This window comes from Oncorhynchus mykiss, chromosome 9 (genome assembly GCF_013265735.2).
Source record: "Oncorhynchus mykiss isolate Arlee chromosome 9, USDA_OmykA_1.1, whole genome shotgun sequence".
Taxonomy (NCBI): Eukaryota; Metazoa; Chordata; class Actinopteri; order Salmoniformes; family Salmonidae; genus Oncorhynchus; species Oncorhynchus mykiss.
In genome coordinates, this window is record NC_048573.1 from 72,108,079 (window position 1) to 72,126,696 (window position 18,618).

Sequence of the window (18,618 nt, forward strand, 5' to 3'; positions counted from 1 at the left end):
GGACCATATTGCGTCCTATCATCAATCACCCATCCTTTCAGATATACGCAAGAGCTTACCCACTGGGAACACACTGGTGTGGAATAGATGTTGAATTGACGTCTGTGCCCGGTGGGTAGTGGGTAGGGGCTAGGGGCTAGGAGTTTGTTTTGGACATTCAGGCAGATAGAGAGAGATAGGGAAACATCTAGAAGGAGCCAGTCATCCATCCAGCCAGAACAGGATGTGAGCACTAAGACCCAGCGGAGAAGCACCGAGGCTGGGTGCTGCCTGCCTCCCTACCCCTCACAGCCTCACTGCTCTGCAGTTACCCTGAGCCCTGAACGCATGCCGGAGTGAGCGCATGTGTGTGTGTGTGTGTGTGTATGTGTGGAGTGTGTGTGTGTGTGTGTGTGTGCGTGGTGTGTGCGTGGTGTGTGTGTGTGTGTGTGTGTGCGTGGTGTGGTGTGGTGTGTGTGTGTGCGTGGTGTGGTGTGGAGTGTGTGTGTGTGTGTGTGTGTGTGTGTGTGTGTGTGTGTGTGTGTGTGTGTGTGTGTGTGTGTGTGTGTGTGTGTGTGTGTGTGTGTGTGTGTGTGCGTGGTGTGGTGTGTGTGTGTGTGTGTGTGTGTGTGTGTGTGCGTGGTGTGGTGTGTGTGTGTGTGTGTGTGTGGAGCGCAAGTGTGTTTGCATTGTGCACCAAAAGCAGGAGAACAAGAGGAGAGGAGCACACTGTCCTGCTCTCGCTTTTTCTTCCATTCTGCTGTTGCTCTGCCGTGGACACCTGAACAAGACAAGAACTGAGGGGAGTGGAGTGTGTGTGTGTGTTGTGGGGGTGGGTGGGTCAGGCAGGGAAAGATGAGATCAAAGAGCCAGGTGAGGAAGAGACACAGGAACGTCTGTTTCTTTCTCTCTCTCTCTCTCTCTCTCTCTCTCTCTCTCTCTCTCTCTCTCTCTCTCTCTTACTCTCTCTCTCTCTCTATCTCTCCCTCTCTCTCTGACGCGCTGTAGTCTGTGAGTGAGTGTTTGTGTGAGGGAGAGATCCAGCCAAATCGGTCCACTTCCCTCATCCAAGCAGACAGTGAACCTGGAGAGGAAGGAGCAGCCCGTCTCCACACTAACTATTAAAGGTATGTTGTTCTCACCGCTCTGCTTTTTATTTTTTTACAAGTCTGCACACTACTAAGTCTGTAGAGTCTGTATCACAACGTGACTATAGGTCATGACGACATTTATACTTACCAGTGCTTGAGCGCTAGGCTACTTACCTCTCCTCTCGTGACAAACAACATATCCACTGAATGCTAGAATCTGTCTGTGCATGGCAGAGGAGTCACTGAGAGAGCAGGGGGTCAGGAGAAGTTCAAAAAGAAGACAATTGGAGTGGGACATATTGTATTAGGAGTCAGGTGTGATCAGAGAGAGAAGGTTGACATGGGGGGTGTAAAGGTGCTGGACAGGGCAGTTCTAGCTGGCTAGCTGAGGGACCGTTTACATATCTATACAGTAGGGTAGATAAATATGTTATGGGCATCCAACTTTAACATTCATCTCTACATTCTACCTATGGTTCTCATTTGGTTTTCAAACCTCTACTCCTTTTGGGGTGGCAGGTAGTCTAGTGGTTAGAGCATTGGGTCAGTAACTGAAAGGTTGCTGGATTGAATCCCGAGCCGACGAGGTAAAAATCTGTCGTTCTCCCCCTGAACAAGGCAGTTAACCCCACTGTTCCACGGTAGCCTGTGATTGTAAATAATAATTTGTTCTTTAACTGACTTGCCTGGTTACATTTTTTAATAAATGTTTAATGGCCCAGCGTCGTCTGAGTTAGGGGAGAGTTTGGCCGGGGTAGACTGCCATTGTAAAATAAGAATTTGTTCTTAACTGACTTGCCTAGTTAAATAAAGGTAAAAAAAAAAACATTTACATTGGGATGGTGAAACCATCTAGAGTTTACTTTTAGACCTCTCTCAATGGACAAACAAGCTGAGCTGTTGCTAAAACAATAAACAACTATTGTTTAGTTCTCCTTCTAGCAGTAAACACACAGATAGTCATGCGATGGGAGGGTCATATGGTTCTCAATTAGCCATGGCCTGAAGGCAAATTCTTATTTCTTTCACATGAATGCTTGGAGCTCCTTGCTGGGACAGTGAGGTAGTGTTTCAAGACTATTTTAACTTTTAATTTTACAGTACTCCTGATCTTATTAAAAATGTGAGATTCAGCCTCCCGGGTGGCGCAGTGGTTAAGGGCGCTGTACTGCAGCGCCAGCTGTGCCATCAGAGTCCCTGGGTTCGCACCCAGGCTCTGTCGTAACCGGCCGCAACCGGGAAGTCTGTGGGGCGACGCACAACTGGCCTAGCGTCCTCCGGGTTAGGGAGGGCTTGGTCGGTAGGGATGTCCTTGTCTCATCGTGCACCAGCGACTCCTGTGGCGGGCCGGGCGCAGTGTCCGCTAACCAAGGTTGCCAGGTGCATGGTGTAGCCTCCGACACATTGGTGCGGCTGACTTCCGGGTTGGAGGCGCTCTGTGTTAAGAAGCAGTGCGGCTTGGTTGGGTTGTGTATCGGAGGACGCATGACTTTCAACCTTCGTCTCTCCCGAGCCCGTAGGGGAGTTGTAGCGATGAGACAAGATAGTAGCTACTACAACAATTGGATACCACGGAATTGGGGAGAAAAAAGGGGTAACAAAAAAAATTATAATAAAAAAAAAATGGGAGATTCTGTTCTGTAAAAATACAAGCAAGTATAGAGAAAAAAAACATATATTACTAAATTATATTGCTAATTGCTAATTATATTGTCAATGCTTTCAACAAGTATTCATGTTTGTTGTGTTGCAGAGTGGGACTAAAATGGATTCAATTGTCTTTTTGTTTGATCGACACAAAATACTCTGTAATGTCAACGTGGATTTGTAAAATGTTTTATGAAAAATAAAACACTAACATATCTTGATTAGATAAGTATTCAACTCCCTGAGTCAATACATGTTAGTATCACCCTTTGGCAACAGTCACAGCTGTGAGTCTTTCTGGTTAAGTCTTTAAGAGCTTTAGACACCTGGATTTTGCAACATTTTTCAATCGTTATTTTCAGAATTCTATGCTTGAAAATATATAATGTATATAACGTGTAGGATATACAGTATATAATATATAACGTGTTGTATTAGATTAGCCACGTTTTGCACTATTTTTGCACTTTACTTTAGTGTCTTGATTCAAACAAGATGCATGTTTTGAAATATGTTTTAGGCTTCCTAGTTTTCACTCTGTCAGTTAGGTCAGTATGTGTCTGGAGTGACTACAATGTGGTTGATCCATCCTCAGTTTTCTCCTATCAAAGCCATTCAACTCCATAAACTGTTTTAAAGTCACCACTGGCCTCATGATGAAATCCCTGAGCGGTTTCCTTCCTCTCCGGCAACTGAGTTAGGAAGGAGGCCTGTATCTTTGTAGTGACTGGGTGTATTGGTACACCATCCAAAGTGTAATTAATAACTTCATTACGCTCAAAGGGATATTCAATGTCTGCTTTTTATTTTATTTTTTACCCATTTTCACCCATCTACCAATAGGCACAAGGCATTGAAAAACCTCCCTTGTCTTTGTGTTTGAATCTTTTTGAAATTCACTGCTTCGACTGAGGGACCTTACAGATAATTGTATGTGTAGTGTACAGAGATGAGGTAGTCATTCAAAAATCATGTTAAACACTGTAATGGCACACAGAGTGAGTCTATGCAATTTATTATGACTTATTTAGACTTGCAATAACAAAGGAGTTGAATACTTATTGACTCAAGACATTTCAGCTTTTATTTGTAATTTATTTGTAAAACGACAACCAAAAAACATAATTCCACTTTGACATTATGGGATGTTGTGTTTTAGGCCAGTGACACACAATCACAATTTTAACCATTTTAAATTCAGTAGTGTGAAGACTTTTAGAAACAAGGATTGGGCCAATTGTGCTCCACCCTATGGGACTCCCAATCACGGCCGGATGTGATACAGCCTGTATTCAAACCAGGGACTGTAATTGATGCCTCTTGCACTGAGACGTGGTGCTGATGCATTTCGAACCATACTTCCTTCAGATTGAAATATTATTACAAATCAGTCCAAAAAAAACTTTTTTTCACATGGTGGGGTCACAATTTTTTTTTATATCAAAATGGGGTCACAGGACAAACCCCTGCTGTAGGAGAACCCTTTTTGGTTCCAGGTAGAACCCTTTTTGGTTCCAGGTAGAACCCTTTTTGGTTCCAGGTAGAACCCTTTTTATTTATTTATTTTGTTACATTTTTTTATTTAACTTTTTTTTTTTTAAACTAGGTAGAACTATTTTGGGTTCCATGTAGAACACTGTGAAAAGGGTATTTACATGGAACTCAAAAGGGTTCTACCTGGAACCTAAAAGGGTTCCTTAAAGGGTTCTCCTAAAGCAGGGTTCTCCAACTGGCGGTCCGACATTTTTGCCCAAGGGTGATTCTATTTGGCCCGCCAAGTTTTCTGAATAACATTTGTGTGTGTGTGTGTGCGTGTGTGTGTATTGGACATAAAAGATTGTAAAAACACCAGCAAATCAGCTCCAAGTGATTTCAATTTAGGAGACCTGTTCCAATGTATTCCCACACATAATAGAGAGATAGAAACTGAGTGTACAATACACTCTCTTTCTATGACATAGACTGACCACGTGAAACTGAGGGTACAAAACACTCTCTTTCTATAACATAGACTGACCAGGTGAAACTGAGTGTACAATACACTCTCTTTCTATAACATAAACTGACCAGGTGAAACTGAGTGTACAATACACTCTCTTTCTATAACATAAACTGACCAGGTGAAACTGAGTGTACAATACACTCTCTTTCTATAACATAGACTGACCAGGTGAAACTGAGTGTACAATACACTCTCTTTCTATAACATAGACTGACCAGGTGAAACTGAGTGTACAATACACTCTCTTTCTATAACATAAACTGACCAGGTGAAACTGAGTGTACAATACACTCTCTTTCTATAACATAGACTGACCAGGTGAAACTGAGTGTACAATACACTCTCTTTCTATAACATAGACTGACCAGGTGAAACTGAGTATACAATATACTCTCTTTCTATAACATAGACTGACCAGACTGACCAGATGAAACCAGGAGAAGCCATGATCCCTTCTTGATTTCACGTGTTAAATTCACTTCATTCAGTGTAGATTAAGGGGAGGAGACAGGTAAAATAATGATTTTTAAGCCTTGAGACAATTGAGACATGGATTGTGTATGTGTGCCATTCAGAGGGTGAATGGGCAAGACAAAAGATTTAAGTGTCGTTGAACGGGGTTTGGTAGTAGGTGCCAGAGGCACCGGTTTGTGTCAAGAACTGCAACGCTGCTGGGTTTTTCACGCTCAACAGTTTCCCTTGTGCATCAAGAATGGTCCACCACCCAGAGGACATCCAACCAACTTGACACAACTGTGGGAAGCATTGGAGTCAACGTGGGCCAGCATCCCTGTGAAACGCTTTAGACACCTTGTAGAGTCCATGCCCTGACAAATTGAGACTGTTCTGAGGGCAAATGGGGGAGGTGCAACTCAATGTTTTGTACACTCAGTGTATGTGATTGTATACAAATGTAAGCAAGGTTTGCAATTGTTATGTTTTAATCAAATGTCATATCTGGATTGGCCTTCGATCAATTTTACAGTCTACAAATTATTTGTAATTATGTTCCAGCCCCCTGACCATCCACTCAAGAAGAAATCTTCCCGCGGCTGAATTTAGTCGATGATCCCTGTCCTATCGGGACAGCCGAAGAACCCTTTAAGGATCAAGAAAGCACTTTTACATTTAAAAAAAATATATATATAAGAGCGTATAGTGTCGTTTTCTGAGGAAGCCTGTGTTTTTTACAGGCTGTAAACCTATTGATGCTGATAGGTTATGCTGATAGGTTATGCTGATAGGTTGTGCTGATGGGTTATGCTGATAGGTTGTGCTGATAGGTTATGCTGATAGGTTGTGCTGATAGGTTGTGCTGATAGGATAGTGTCTCTGAGGGGTTGCGTATCCATTGGACGACAGTAAGACATCACAGCTAAGAAAGACCACGTTAATTGTTTTCAAAATTATCCGGTGGAAAGTTATACTGACACAAAGACCCCTGGAGCAAAAAGTCAGATAGTGTACCAAAATGGCACCATGTTCCCTGTATAGGTACTACTTTCGACAAGAGCCCTATGACAATTGAGATACATCCGCAGTCAGTGATTCGTCCGTGATGTGAATGCGTGGCGGCCATTGGTGACGAGCTGGCAAAGAATCAGCTGTATGAGTGAAACAAAGTTTTTGTTCGTCACAACTTGCGACATGGAAGAATTGCACATGCAGGTGTGAACAAGTAGCAACAGCCTGTGCGGTTGGTTGTTTTCTTTCTCGTGATGCTGTGTGTGTTCCATCACTGTGACAGTGTGTGTGATGGTGTGAGTGGGGTTGACAGTAAACATCAGAACAGGCCTCACGGTTTTGCACACACACACACACACACACACACACACACACACACACACACACACACACACACACACACACACACACACACACACACACACACACACACACACACACACACACACACATGCACACACACATAGGAACACAGATACACCCTCAGAGGGCTGGAGAGAAAGAAAGGGCTTTCATAACACTACTCCTCCTAGACTAGCATTACAACACCATGTTTCATTACAGCTACTCCCCTTAGACTATCATTACAACACCATGTTTCATTACAGCTACTCCTCCTAGACTATCATTACAACACCATGTTTCATTACAGCTACTCCTCCTAGACTATCATTACAACACCATGTTTCATTACAGCTACTCCTCCTAGACTAGCATTACAACACCATGTTTCATTACAGCTACTCCTCCTAGACTATCATTACAACACCATGTTTCATTACAGCTACTCCTCCCTAGACTAGCATTACAACACCATGTTTCATTACAGCTACTCCCCCTAGACTAGCATTACAACACCATGTTTCATTACAGCTACTCCCCCTAGACTAGCATTACAACACCATGTTTCATTACAGCTACACCTCCTAGACTATCATTACAACACCATGTTTCATTACAGCTACTCCCCCTAGACTAGCATTACAACACCATGTTTCATTACAGCTACTCCCCTTAGACTATCATTACAACACCATGTTTCATTACAGCTACTCCTCCTAGACTAGCATTACAACACCATGTTTCATTACAGCTACTCCTCCTAGACTAGCATTACAACACCATGTTTCATTACAGCTACACCTCCTAGACTAGCATTACAACACCATGTTTCATTACAGCTACTCCTCCTAGACTAGCATTACAACACCATGTTTCATTACAGCTACACCTCCTAGACTAGCATTACAACACCATGTTTCATTACAGCTACTCCCCTTAGACTATCATTACAACACCATGTTTCATTACAGCTACTCCCCCTAGACTAGCATTACAACACCATGTTTCATTACAGCTACTCCCCCTTGACTAGCATTACAACACCATGTTTCATTACAGCTACTCCCCCTAGACTAGCATTACAACACCATGTTTCATTACAGCTACTCCTCCCTAGACTAGCATTACAACACCATGTTTCATTACAGCTACTCCTCCTAGACTAGCATTACAACACCATGTTTCATTACAGCTACTCCTCCTAGACTAGCATTACAACACCATGTTTCATTACAGCTACTCCCCCTAGACTAGCATTACAACACCATGTTTCATTACAGCTACTCCTCCCTAGACTAGCATTACAACACCATGTTTCATTACAGCTACTCCTCCCTAGACTAGCATTACAACACCATGTTTCATTACAGCTACTCCTCCCTAGACTAGCATTACAACACCATGTTTCATTACAGCTACTCCTCTTAGACTAGCATTACAACACCATGTTTCATTACAGCTACTCCCCCTTGACTAGCATTACAACACCATGTTTCATTACAGCTACTCCTCATAGACTAGTATTACAACACCATGTTTCATTACAGCTACTCCTCCTAGACTAGCATTACAACACCATGTTTCATTACAGCTACTCCTCCTAGACTAGCATTACAACACCATGTTTCATTACAGCTACTCCTCCTAGACTAGCATTACAACACCATGTTTCATTACAGCTACTCCTCCTAGACTAGCATTACAACACCATGTTTCATTACAGCTACTCCTCCTAGACTAGCATTACAACATCATGTTTCATTACAGCTACTCCCCTTAGACTATCATTACAACACCATGTTTCATTACAGCTACTCCTCCTAGACTAGCATTACAACACCATGTTTCATTACAGCTACTCCTCCCTAGACTAGCATTACAACACCATGTTTCATTACAGCTACTCCCCTTAGACTATCATTACAACACCATGTTTCATTACAGCTACTCCTCCTAGACTATCATTACAACACCATGTTTCATTACAGCTACTCCTCCTAGACTATCATTACAACACCATGTTTCATTACAGCTACTCCTCCTAGACTATCATTACAACACCATGTTTCATTACAGCTACTCCCCTTAGACTATCATTACAACACCATGTTTCATTACAGCTACTCCTCCTAGACTATCATTACAACACCATGTTTCATTACAGCTACTCCTCCTTGACTAGCATTACAACACCATGTTTCATTACAGCTACTCCTCCTAGATTAGCATTACAACACCATGTTTCATTACAGCTACTCCTCCTAGACTAGCATTACAACACCATGTTTCATTACAGCTACTCCTCCCTAGACTAGCATTACAACACCATGTTTCATTACAGCTACTCCTCCTAGACTATCATTACAACACCATGTTTCATTACAGCTACTCCCCTTAGACTATCATTACAACACCATGTTTCATTACAGCTACTCCTCCTAGACTAGCATTACAACACCATGTTTCATTACAGCTACTCCTCCCTAGACTAGCATTACAACACCATGTTTCATTACAGCTACTCCTCCTAGACTAGCATTACAACACCATGTTTCATTACAGCTACTCCTCCTAGATTAGGATTACAACACCATGTTTCATTACAGCTACTCCTCCTAGACTAGCATTACAACACCATGTTTCATTACAGCTACTCCTCCCTAGACTAGCATTACAACACCATGTTTCATTACAGCTACTCCTCCTAGACTATCATTACAACACCATGTTTCATTACAGCTACTCCCCTTAGACTATCATTACAACACCATGTTTCATTACAGCTACTCCTCCTAGACTAGCATTACAACACCATGTTTCATTACAGCTACTCCCCCTAGACTAGCATTACAACACCATGTTTCATTACAGTTACTCCTCCCTAGACTAGCATTACAACACCATGTTTCATTACAGCTACTCCCCCTTAGACTATCATTACAACACCATGTTTCATTACAGCTACTCCCCCTAGACTAGCATTACAACACCATGTTTCATTACAGCTACTCCTCCTAGACTAGCATTACAACACCATGTTTCATGTTTCACTACTCCTTGGCCCACTTTAATAGTATTAGCTTTAATAACCCAGAATGACACAGTTCGTATTTATAGTACATAAACATTTGCTTACTGATTCTGTGATACTAGATAGTGTGGCCTGACATTTCCAAATAGCCTAGTTTGAATCCACAAAACTCCCATGGATAGATGCTCCTGTCCCTGCAGTGACTCAGTAATCTCTCTATATTTCATACTTTTACAGATACCATTAATAATTTCTGCTTAATTTCACATTACTGTAAATGATGAATTCAGTTATATGACCACAGCTGACACATTCTCTTAACACTATGTATTTTCTGTCTCTGAAGACATATGGTGGACTGCATCCTCCGTGTCTTTAGCTTCTCCCCGGCAGGGCTGGCTGTTCTGGAAAAACAAGCTCTGGAAAACGCAGATGTCACATTATGGGACAAATTAAGAAATGGCTGTATATATGTGACTGTACATGAGGACTGTGGCCTAATTATAAACACAGGGGTGAAATGAACCGCTGCCCCAGATGAGGATTACTACAGTGACAGTCATAATAACATGTCTATATGTCTATATGTTATACACGATCTACAATAACACAACGAGTGTTAAAATGTGAGTTTTTAAGTTTTTAAATTCAAGTGTTTGAATTTGAGCGTTGTTCTACATTTTATAAGTACAAACAGAAAAGGAGGAAGTTGTATTTTGCCCCTGCTTCGTAGGAGAATCCTTCTCTTTGATTTCTTAGAAGGCTGTTGATGTTGATTCGTAGCTTTGTAATGTTTAAATTACATTATCTGAAGTAGGTCAGAACAGTGAAGTGAATCACATTCAAAACTTTTATTGTAGTGAAGCTCTTTCTTCGTGCAGATGCAGACATAGTGGATTTCAACAAAGGCTTTACCTCGCAGTTGATAACAGCTGTGTTTTTTAATGTCTGCATTTAAAACGCCTATTTCTTTATTTTTTTTTTACCAGTAATGTTTCTTCTCTTTTGTTTCAGAGTCCAACCCCCTCCAACCAGAAACCTCTCAACATCATTAAGAATGCATCATTCTGTGGGAGGAGAAAGATAAAGTGTTGTACCTTCACCTGGATCGTCATCGAGTGAGGCCTTCTCCTACCACTCCAGAGGTCCATCCCATCCCTTCTCCTACCACTCCAGAGACCCATTCCATCCCTTCTCCTACCACTCCAGAGGTCCATTCCATCCCTTCTCCTACCACTACAGAGGTCCATCCCATCCCGTCTCCTACCACTCCAGAGGTCCATCCCATCCCTTCTCCTACCACTCCAGAGACCCATTCCATCCCTTCTCCTACCACTCCAGAGGTCCATTCCATCCCTTCTCCTACCACTCCAGAGACCCATTCCATCCCTTCTCCTACCACTCCAGAGGCCTATATCATCCACAGTCCAGACTTCCACCATCTAGTCTGGTTACCAGGTGCACGACCAGACTTCATCTCTAGAATGATAGTGGGATTTTGCCAGACCTCCACCTGTCCAGGGTGACCTGTCCATGACCTGTCCAGCTCTACCTGCCCTGATAGACAGTACCCCCGCCACCTGAGCCTCTGTTCCTCATCCCTAGCCCACCCCCCAAACCCACCAGTCCCGGGTTCCTTAGCCCCAACCCACCCCCCAAACACTCCCAGTCCCCTGGTTCCTCATCCCAACCCACCCCCCAAATCCCCCCGGTCCCCCGGTTCCTCAGCCCCAACCCACCCCCCAAACCCCTCCATTCCCCCTGTTCCTCAGCAACCAGCCCAAAGCAGGGGAGGATGGGTGATGGGCCTGTGAGTCTCCCTGGTCTCACTCCTTCCTTCTCTCTCATCCTCTCATGGAGCCTCCTGTTGACAGCTCCACTTCCCCCTGGAACTCTTCCCAGTCCTCTCTCTCCGGACTTCCAGGTCGGTACCAACTAAGGTTGTAAAATTCTGGTAACTTTCTATCTTTTAGAAGATTAATAATCAGGAAAACTGGAATCCTCAAACCAGGATTTCTGGAAAACCCATGAGTTTTGGGACAGTTACCCTAATTTTGCTGCCTGAGTACTGACTTTAACTTAACTTAACTTGGTTAAAGACAATACTTTGGACTTTAATGTGTTCATGAGCTTTGATAATTTTGTATGTATTTATAGGCAACTCTATATGTATTTTAAATGTGTGTAATACAATGCATTCATTATTTCATTTAGGTCCCTGGCTCCCAGCCTTCCCAGCCTCGCTGCACCCCAATGCCTCTAAAGTGAGTCTTCCCGTGGACACCGGCGCCAGCAGAGCCCCCCTGGCCCAGTCCCTGGCCCTGTGTGTGATGCTTCTCATGGACCTCTTAGCGGTCGTAGGCAACCTAGCCGTCATGGCTGTCATCACCAAGACGCCGCAGCTGAGGAAGTTCGCCTTCGTGTTCCACCTGTGTCTGGTTGACCTGCTGGCGGCTCTGGTCCTGATGCCTCTGGGCATGCTGCCGGACCGGGTTTTGGCGCACGACGAGGCACTGTGCCGGAGCTACCTCTGTCTTAGCGTGGGTCTGGTCAGTGCCGCCATCTTATCTATCTCTGCCATCAACGTGGAGAGGTACTATTATATTGTCCACCCCATGCGCCATGAGGTCAAGATGACCGTGGGGGTGGTTGTGACGGTGTTGGTCGGGATCTGGATCAAAGCTATTGTAACGTCAGCAATGCCACTCCTGGGCTGGGTCTTCCAGGGGAGCCAGGGGGTAGGGGTCGAACTCGGAGGGGGACTAGAGGATCCCATGATCCCGAGTCATCCAAGCCAGAGACGTTGCTCCCTACACTGGACCGGAGGAGGAGGGACCACACGGTTAATATTCATGCTCTTCTTCACCTTTGTCTACTTCCTGTGTCCAGTGCTGATCATCCTTGTTGTGTACTGTAACATGTTTAAAGTAGCCAGGGTGGCAGCCATGCAGCATGGCCCCTTACCTACCGGGATGGACACACCTGGGCCCCGCCCTCACCGCTCTGAGTCCCTCAGCAGCCAATCCACCATGGCTGCCAGCCTGGGAGGCCCCGGAGGTGGCCCTGGGGGCCCATGTCCTCCACTCCGCACCCCCAGTCAGAGGACCTTCAACGGGGGTAAAGCTGCGGCAGTCCTGGTGGCGGTTGGAGGCCAGTTCCTATGCTGCTGGCTGCCTTACTTCTCCTTTCACCTGTATGCCGCCCTGGTCTCCACCCCCCCGGCCTCCCTGGCTTCGGACCAGATGGAGGAAGTCGTGACCTGGATCGGTTACTTCTGCTTCACCTCTAACCCCTTATTCTACGGCTGTCTGAACCGGCAGATCCGCACGGAGCTGGGCCGAAGCCTGGCCTGTATCTTTAAGCGGGCGGGGCCGGGCAACGGGGATCAGCTGGCCAGCCGAGAGGCCTCCATCGAGGAGAACTTCCTCCAGTTCCTCCAGGGGACAGGGTGCAATCTGGAGCCCTGCGAATCTCAGGCACACAGCAGGGCTAGCAGGCCAGAGGAGCTGGAGGAGGCGGGGGAGAGGGGCCCTCTTCAAGATGGACCTTGTCAGGAGAACACGCTGGTCCAGGAACACACGCCTGTTGACTTCCACATCCCTGGACAGATTATCGAGGAGACCTCTGAGTTCTTGGAGCAGCAGCATCTGAATCTGAACAATGACATCAACCTAGCAGACAACTGCTGCAGGGTACACAGAACATTGCTGGACAGCGCCTGAGCTGTAGCTGACACCGGCCACTCATGTGTACAGTAGGCCTTTTTTTGGGGGAGGGGGCAGGCCTCAGAGGTGGAAACACTAAAGTCTTAGTCTGTAGAACAAGCACCGGTGTAGAGTCCTATGGTGGAAACGGCAGATAGATGCCAATGTTCTTTAGTATGTCTGAGTATTCCATCTGATGCTGGACTTGATGGTGTTGTGTCCACATTTGCTACAGTGTGATTATGGAACATGACGTGTACATGGCAAGTAGTTACTACTACAACTCTAATGTACAGAGTTGCTATCTTCTTTTGAAGATATCATGTTGTTATTATCAGTCTAAATCTCTATGTTCATTCTTCTGTCACTAGAATCAGGGTTCCTTTACGGGAAGGTTAGGAGGTATGATACAGGGTTGGAGGATTCCATTTAAATTCAGTAAACTCCAGGAATAAACAGACATTTTAAATCCAATCAATCCTCCATGCTTTTCTATGAGGTTTAGTTCCTGAATTGACTGACTGGAATTGTAATTTACCCTAACCCTGGTATGATGACATTGCTACCCATTTTCTATCAAGACCAAAACTCCTTACATTAAATATATTTACTGCCAGTCTACCTCCACTGTGTCCTTCAGTCAATCAATGTATTTTTTGGTACTGAATTACTATTTTGGTCTGGGAAAGAGTGGGAGAACATCTCACATATTAGCAATCTTTGTTTTGGTGTCGATCGCACAAATCATTTTTGTCAAAGTCTGAAAGAATACCCTAAAACAATCAGTTAGACAAATGTAAAATGACAATCCTATAGGCATATACAGTACATACAGTAGCAGGCAAATTGTTAATAACCAGATCAACACACTGATCACAGCAGAGAACAGGATAGTGCTGATCCCCCGTTCCAGTCCCATAATTCAACCAAGAAATGAATGCAGATTTAGATGTTTTTATCGGGTAGGAGATTAAAAAAATAAAATAATTCAGAGCCATTTCTGATTGCACTCAGTCTGAAACACTATGTGCCCTTGTCAAAAGTAGTGCATTATGTAGGGAATAGAGAGTAATTTGGGATGTAGCCAACGTGTTAACAGGATCATTTTACAACTGATCCTTGCCAATGGTATTTATAGCTAGCATATACATATACATATACATGAGCATATACATATACATATACATATACATATACATGAGCATATCCACTAGGTTATTTATTTGACTCCACACTGAATACATGATGTTATTATTTGGCTCCACACTGAATGAGGTTATTATTTGACTCCACACTGAATGAGGTTATTTATTTGACTCCACACTGAATACATGATGTTATTATTTGACTCCACACTGAATGAGGTTATTATTTGACTCCACACTGAATACATGATGTTATTATTTGACTCCACACTGAATGAGGTTATTATTTGACTCCACACTGAATACATGATGTTATTATTTGACTCCACACTGAATACATGAGGTTATTATTTGACTCCACACTGAATGAGGTTATTATTTGACTCCACATTGAATGAGGTTATTTATTTGACTCCACCCCGAATGAGGTTATTATTTGACTCCACACTGAATGAGGTTATTTATTTGACTCCACCCCGGATGAGGTTATTATTTGACTACACACTGAATGAGGTTATTATTTGACTACACACTGAATGAGGTTATTATTTGACCCACCCTGAATGAGGTTATTATTTGACTCCACACTGAATACATGATGTTATTATTTGACTCCACACTGAATGAGGTTATTATTTGACTCCACACTGAATACATTATGTTATTATTTGACTCCACACTGAATGAGGTTATTATTTGACTCCACACTGAATGAGGTTATTATTTGACTCCACACTGAATGAGGTTATTTATTTGACTCCACCCTGAATGAGGTTATTATTTGACTCCACACTGAATGAGGTTATTATCTGACTACACACTGAATGAGGTTATTATTTGACCCACCCTGAATGGGGTTATTATTTGACTCCACACTGAATACATGATGTTATTATTTGACTCCACACTGAATGAGGTTATTATTTGACTCCACACTGAATACATGATGTTATTATTTGACTCCACACTGAATGAGGTTATTATTTGACTCCACACTGAATACATGATGTTATTATTTGGCTCCACACTGAATGAGGTTATTATTTGACTCCACACTGAATGGGGTTATTATTTGACTACACACTGAATACATGATGTTATTATTTGACTCCACACTGAATGAGGTTATTATTTGACTCCACACTGAATGGGGTTATTATTTGACTATACACTGAAGGGGGTTATTATTTGACTCCACACTGAATGAGGTTATTATTTGACTACACACTGAATTAGGTTATTATTTGACTACACACTGAATGAGGTCATTATTTGACTACACACTGAATGAGGTCATTATTTGACTCCACACTGAATGGGGTTATTATTTTACTCCACACTGAATGAGGTCATTATTTGGCTCCACACTGAATGAGGTTATTATTTGACTCCACACTGAATGAGGTTATTATTTGACTCGACACTGAATACATGAGGTTATTATTTGACTCCACACTGAATGAGGTTATTATTTGGTGTATTTATTTTAGCATGTACCTGTCATATCACACAGAGACCACTTCTTAATCACATTTTGACTAATTTGTGAGTCATCTCACCATCCCATATTTATTTTATGTGAAACAAATGCTAGAAATTGAAACAGCCGAACTTAAAAACAACAGTCAGCACTGACGTCATTACACAAGATCAGCAATGAGAGAGAGAGACAGAGAGACAGACAGAGAGAGACAGACATAGAGAGACAGCGACAGAGAGAGAGAGAGACAGAGAGAGAGAGCGAGAGAGACAGAGACAGAGAGACAGAGAGGGAGAGAGACAGAGAGAGAGAGACAGAGAGACAGAGAGAGAGAGACAGAGAGAGAGAAAGAGAGAGAAAGGGAGAGACAGAGAGAGAGACAGAGAGACAGAGAGAGAAGGAGAAAAAATGCAGTTTATGAGGAGAAAAGATGGCAAAGCGTGCCATGTGCCATGTGTCAGCATCATTCATCACACCTGTCTGTCTATCACCTGTGTTGTGTAGCCACAACAAGCTGTGGTTGTTTCTGGGTAAACACCACAGAACACTTAGCCTGTACTGTCTGGCACTCGCCAGCGTTTACCTGTAAACACAAGGGACATTGGTGGAGGCTGGCAATTGGTGCTCGGATATGCCTCATAGGGCTCTGGTCAAAAGTAGTGCACTATACAGGGAATAGGGTTGTATTTGGCAGGGACACCTAATATTTAGAATCTGTCCCTATTGCCCCTGATTCTAAGCGACTTCAACAGCTGTCCGATGACATCTTTGCACACTTTTGGCATTCTCTCAACCAGCTTCATGAGGTAGTCACCCGGAATGCATTTCAATTAACAGGTCTGCCTTGTTAAAAGTGAATTTGTGGAATGTCTTTCCTTCTTAAAGCATTTTAGGCAATCAGTTGTGATGTGATGAGGTAGGGGTGGTATAAAGAAGATAGCCCTATTTGGTTAAAGACCAAGTCCATATTATGGCATGAACAGCTCAAATAAGCAAAGAGAAATGACAGTCCATCACTACTTTAAGACATAAAGGTCAGTCAATGCGTAAAATGTCAAGAACTTTGAACATTTCTTCAAGTGCAGTCGCAAAAACCATTAAGCGCTATGATGAAACTGGCTCTTACGAGGACCGCCACAGGAAAGGAAGACCCAGAGTTACCTCTGCTGCAAAGGATAAGTTCATTAGAGTTACCAGCCTCAGAAATCGCAGCCCAAATAAATGCTTCACAGAGTTCAAGTAACAGAAGCATCTCAACATCTACTGTTCAGAGGAGACTGCGTGAATCAGGCCTTCATGATCGAATTGCTGCAAAGAAACCACTACTAAAGGACACCAATAAGAAGAAGACTTGCTTGGGCCAAGAAACATGAGCAATGGACATTAGACCGGTGGAAATCTGTCCTCTTAGGTTCCAACCGTTGTGTCTTTGTGAGACGCGGAGTAGGTGAACGGATGATCTCTGCATGTATGGTTCCCACCTTGAAGCATGGAGGAGGAGGTGTGGGGGTGCTTAGCTGGTGACACTGTCAGTGATTTATTTAGAATTCAAGGCACACTTAACCAGCATGGCTACCACAGCATTCTGCAGCGATATGCCATCCCATCTGGTTTGCACTTAGTGGGACTATCATTTGTTTCTCAACAGGACAATGACCCAACACACCTCCAGGCTGTGTAAGGGCTATTTGACCAAGAAGGGGAGTGATAGAGTGCTTCATCAGATGACCTGGCCTCCACAACCACCTGACCTCAACCCAATTGAGATGGCTTGGGATGAGTTGGACCGCAGAGTGAAGGAAAAGCAGCCAACAAGTGCTCAGCATATGTGGGATCTCCTTCAAGACTTTTGGAAAAGCATTCCTCATGAAGCTGGTTGAGAGAATGCCAAGAGTGTGCAAAGCTGTCATCAAGGCTGTAACGTTTGTCGCTACTTTGAAGAATCTCAAATATAAAATATATTTTGATTTGTTTAGCACTTTTTTGAATACTACATGATTCGGGGTGGCAGGGTAGCCTAGTGGTTAGAGTATTGGACAAGTAACCGGAAAGTTGCAAGTTCAAGGTACAAATCTACTTGCCTAGTTAAATAAATGTCATAGCTTTGATGTCTTCACTATTATTTTACAATGTAGAGTAAAAATAAAGAAAAACCCTGGAATGAGTAGGTGTGTCCAAACCTTTGACTGGTACTGTACATACACTTGAAGTCAGAAGTTTACATACACTTATGTTGGAGTCATTAAAACTCGAATTTCAACCACTACACACATTTCTTGTTAATAAACTATAGTTTTAGCAAGTCGGTTAGGACATCTACTTTGTGCATGACACAAGTAATTCTTCCAACAATTGTTTACAGACAGATTCACTAATTCACTGTATCACAATTCCAGTGGGTCAGAAGTTTACATACACTAAGTTGACTGTGCCTTTAAACAGCTTGGAAAATTCCAGAAATGATGTTATGGCTTTAGAAGCTTCTGATAGGCTAATTGACATAATTTTAGTCAATTGGAGGTGTACCTGTGGATGTATTTCAAGGCCTATCTTCAAACTCAGTGCCTCTTTGCTTGACATCATGGGAAAATCAAAAGAAATCAGCCAAAATTGTAGACCACCACAAGTCTGGTTCATCCTAGGCAGCAATTTCCAAACGCCTGAAGGTACCACGTTCATCTGTACAAACAATAGTAGGCAAGTATAAACACCATGGGACCACGCAGCCGTCAT

At 43.2% G+C, this 18,618-nt stretch overlaps 1 protein-coding gene across 3 annotated transcripts; it reads left to right on the plus strand.

The window, feature by feature from the left end:
• Nucleotides 1-553: 553 nt before the first annotated feature.
• On the plus strand, nt 554-13,876 carry LOC110532807 (G-protein coupled receptor 61). 3 transcript variants are annotated; one of them, XM_021616952.2, is made up of 4 exons: nt 554-1,106; nt 10,571-10,701; nt 10,834-11,480; nt 11,771-13,876. In XM_021616952.2, the coding sequence occupies exons 3-4, from the start codon at nt 11,411-11,413 to the stop codon at nt 13,276-13,278; spliced, it is 1,578 nt and encodes a 525-aa protein (XP_021472627.2). In that variant the 5' UTR covers nt 554-1,106; nt 10,571-10,701; nt 10,834-11,410; the 3' UTR covers nt 13,279-13,876. The 3 variants fall into 3 exon arrangements, with proteins under 3 accessions (XP_021472627.2, XP_021472628.2, XP_036844829.1); XM_021616953.2 differs by having other exon boundaries at nt 10,966-11,480; XM_036988934.1 differs by having other exon boundaries at nt 10,571-11,480.
• Nucleotides 13,877-18,618: the final 4,742 nt, after the last annotated feature.

Coding starts and splice junctions, on each gene's coding strand:
- LOC110532807 (XM_036988934.1), top strand. CDS start 11,411: ATGGAGCCTCCTGTTGACAGCTCCACTTCCCCCTGGAACTCTTCCCAG. Junction 11,481..11,770: donor CTCTCTCTCCGGACTTCCAG/GTCGGTACCAAC, acceptor TATTTCATTTAG/GTCCCTGGCTCCCAGCCTTC.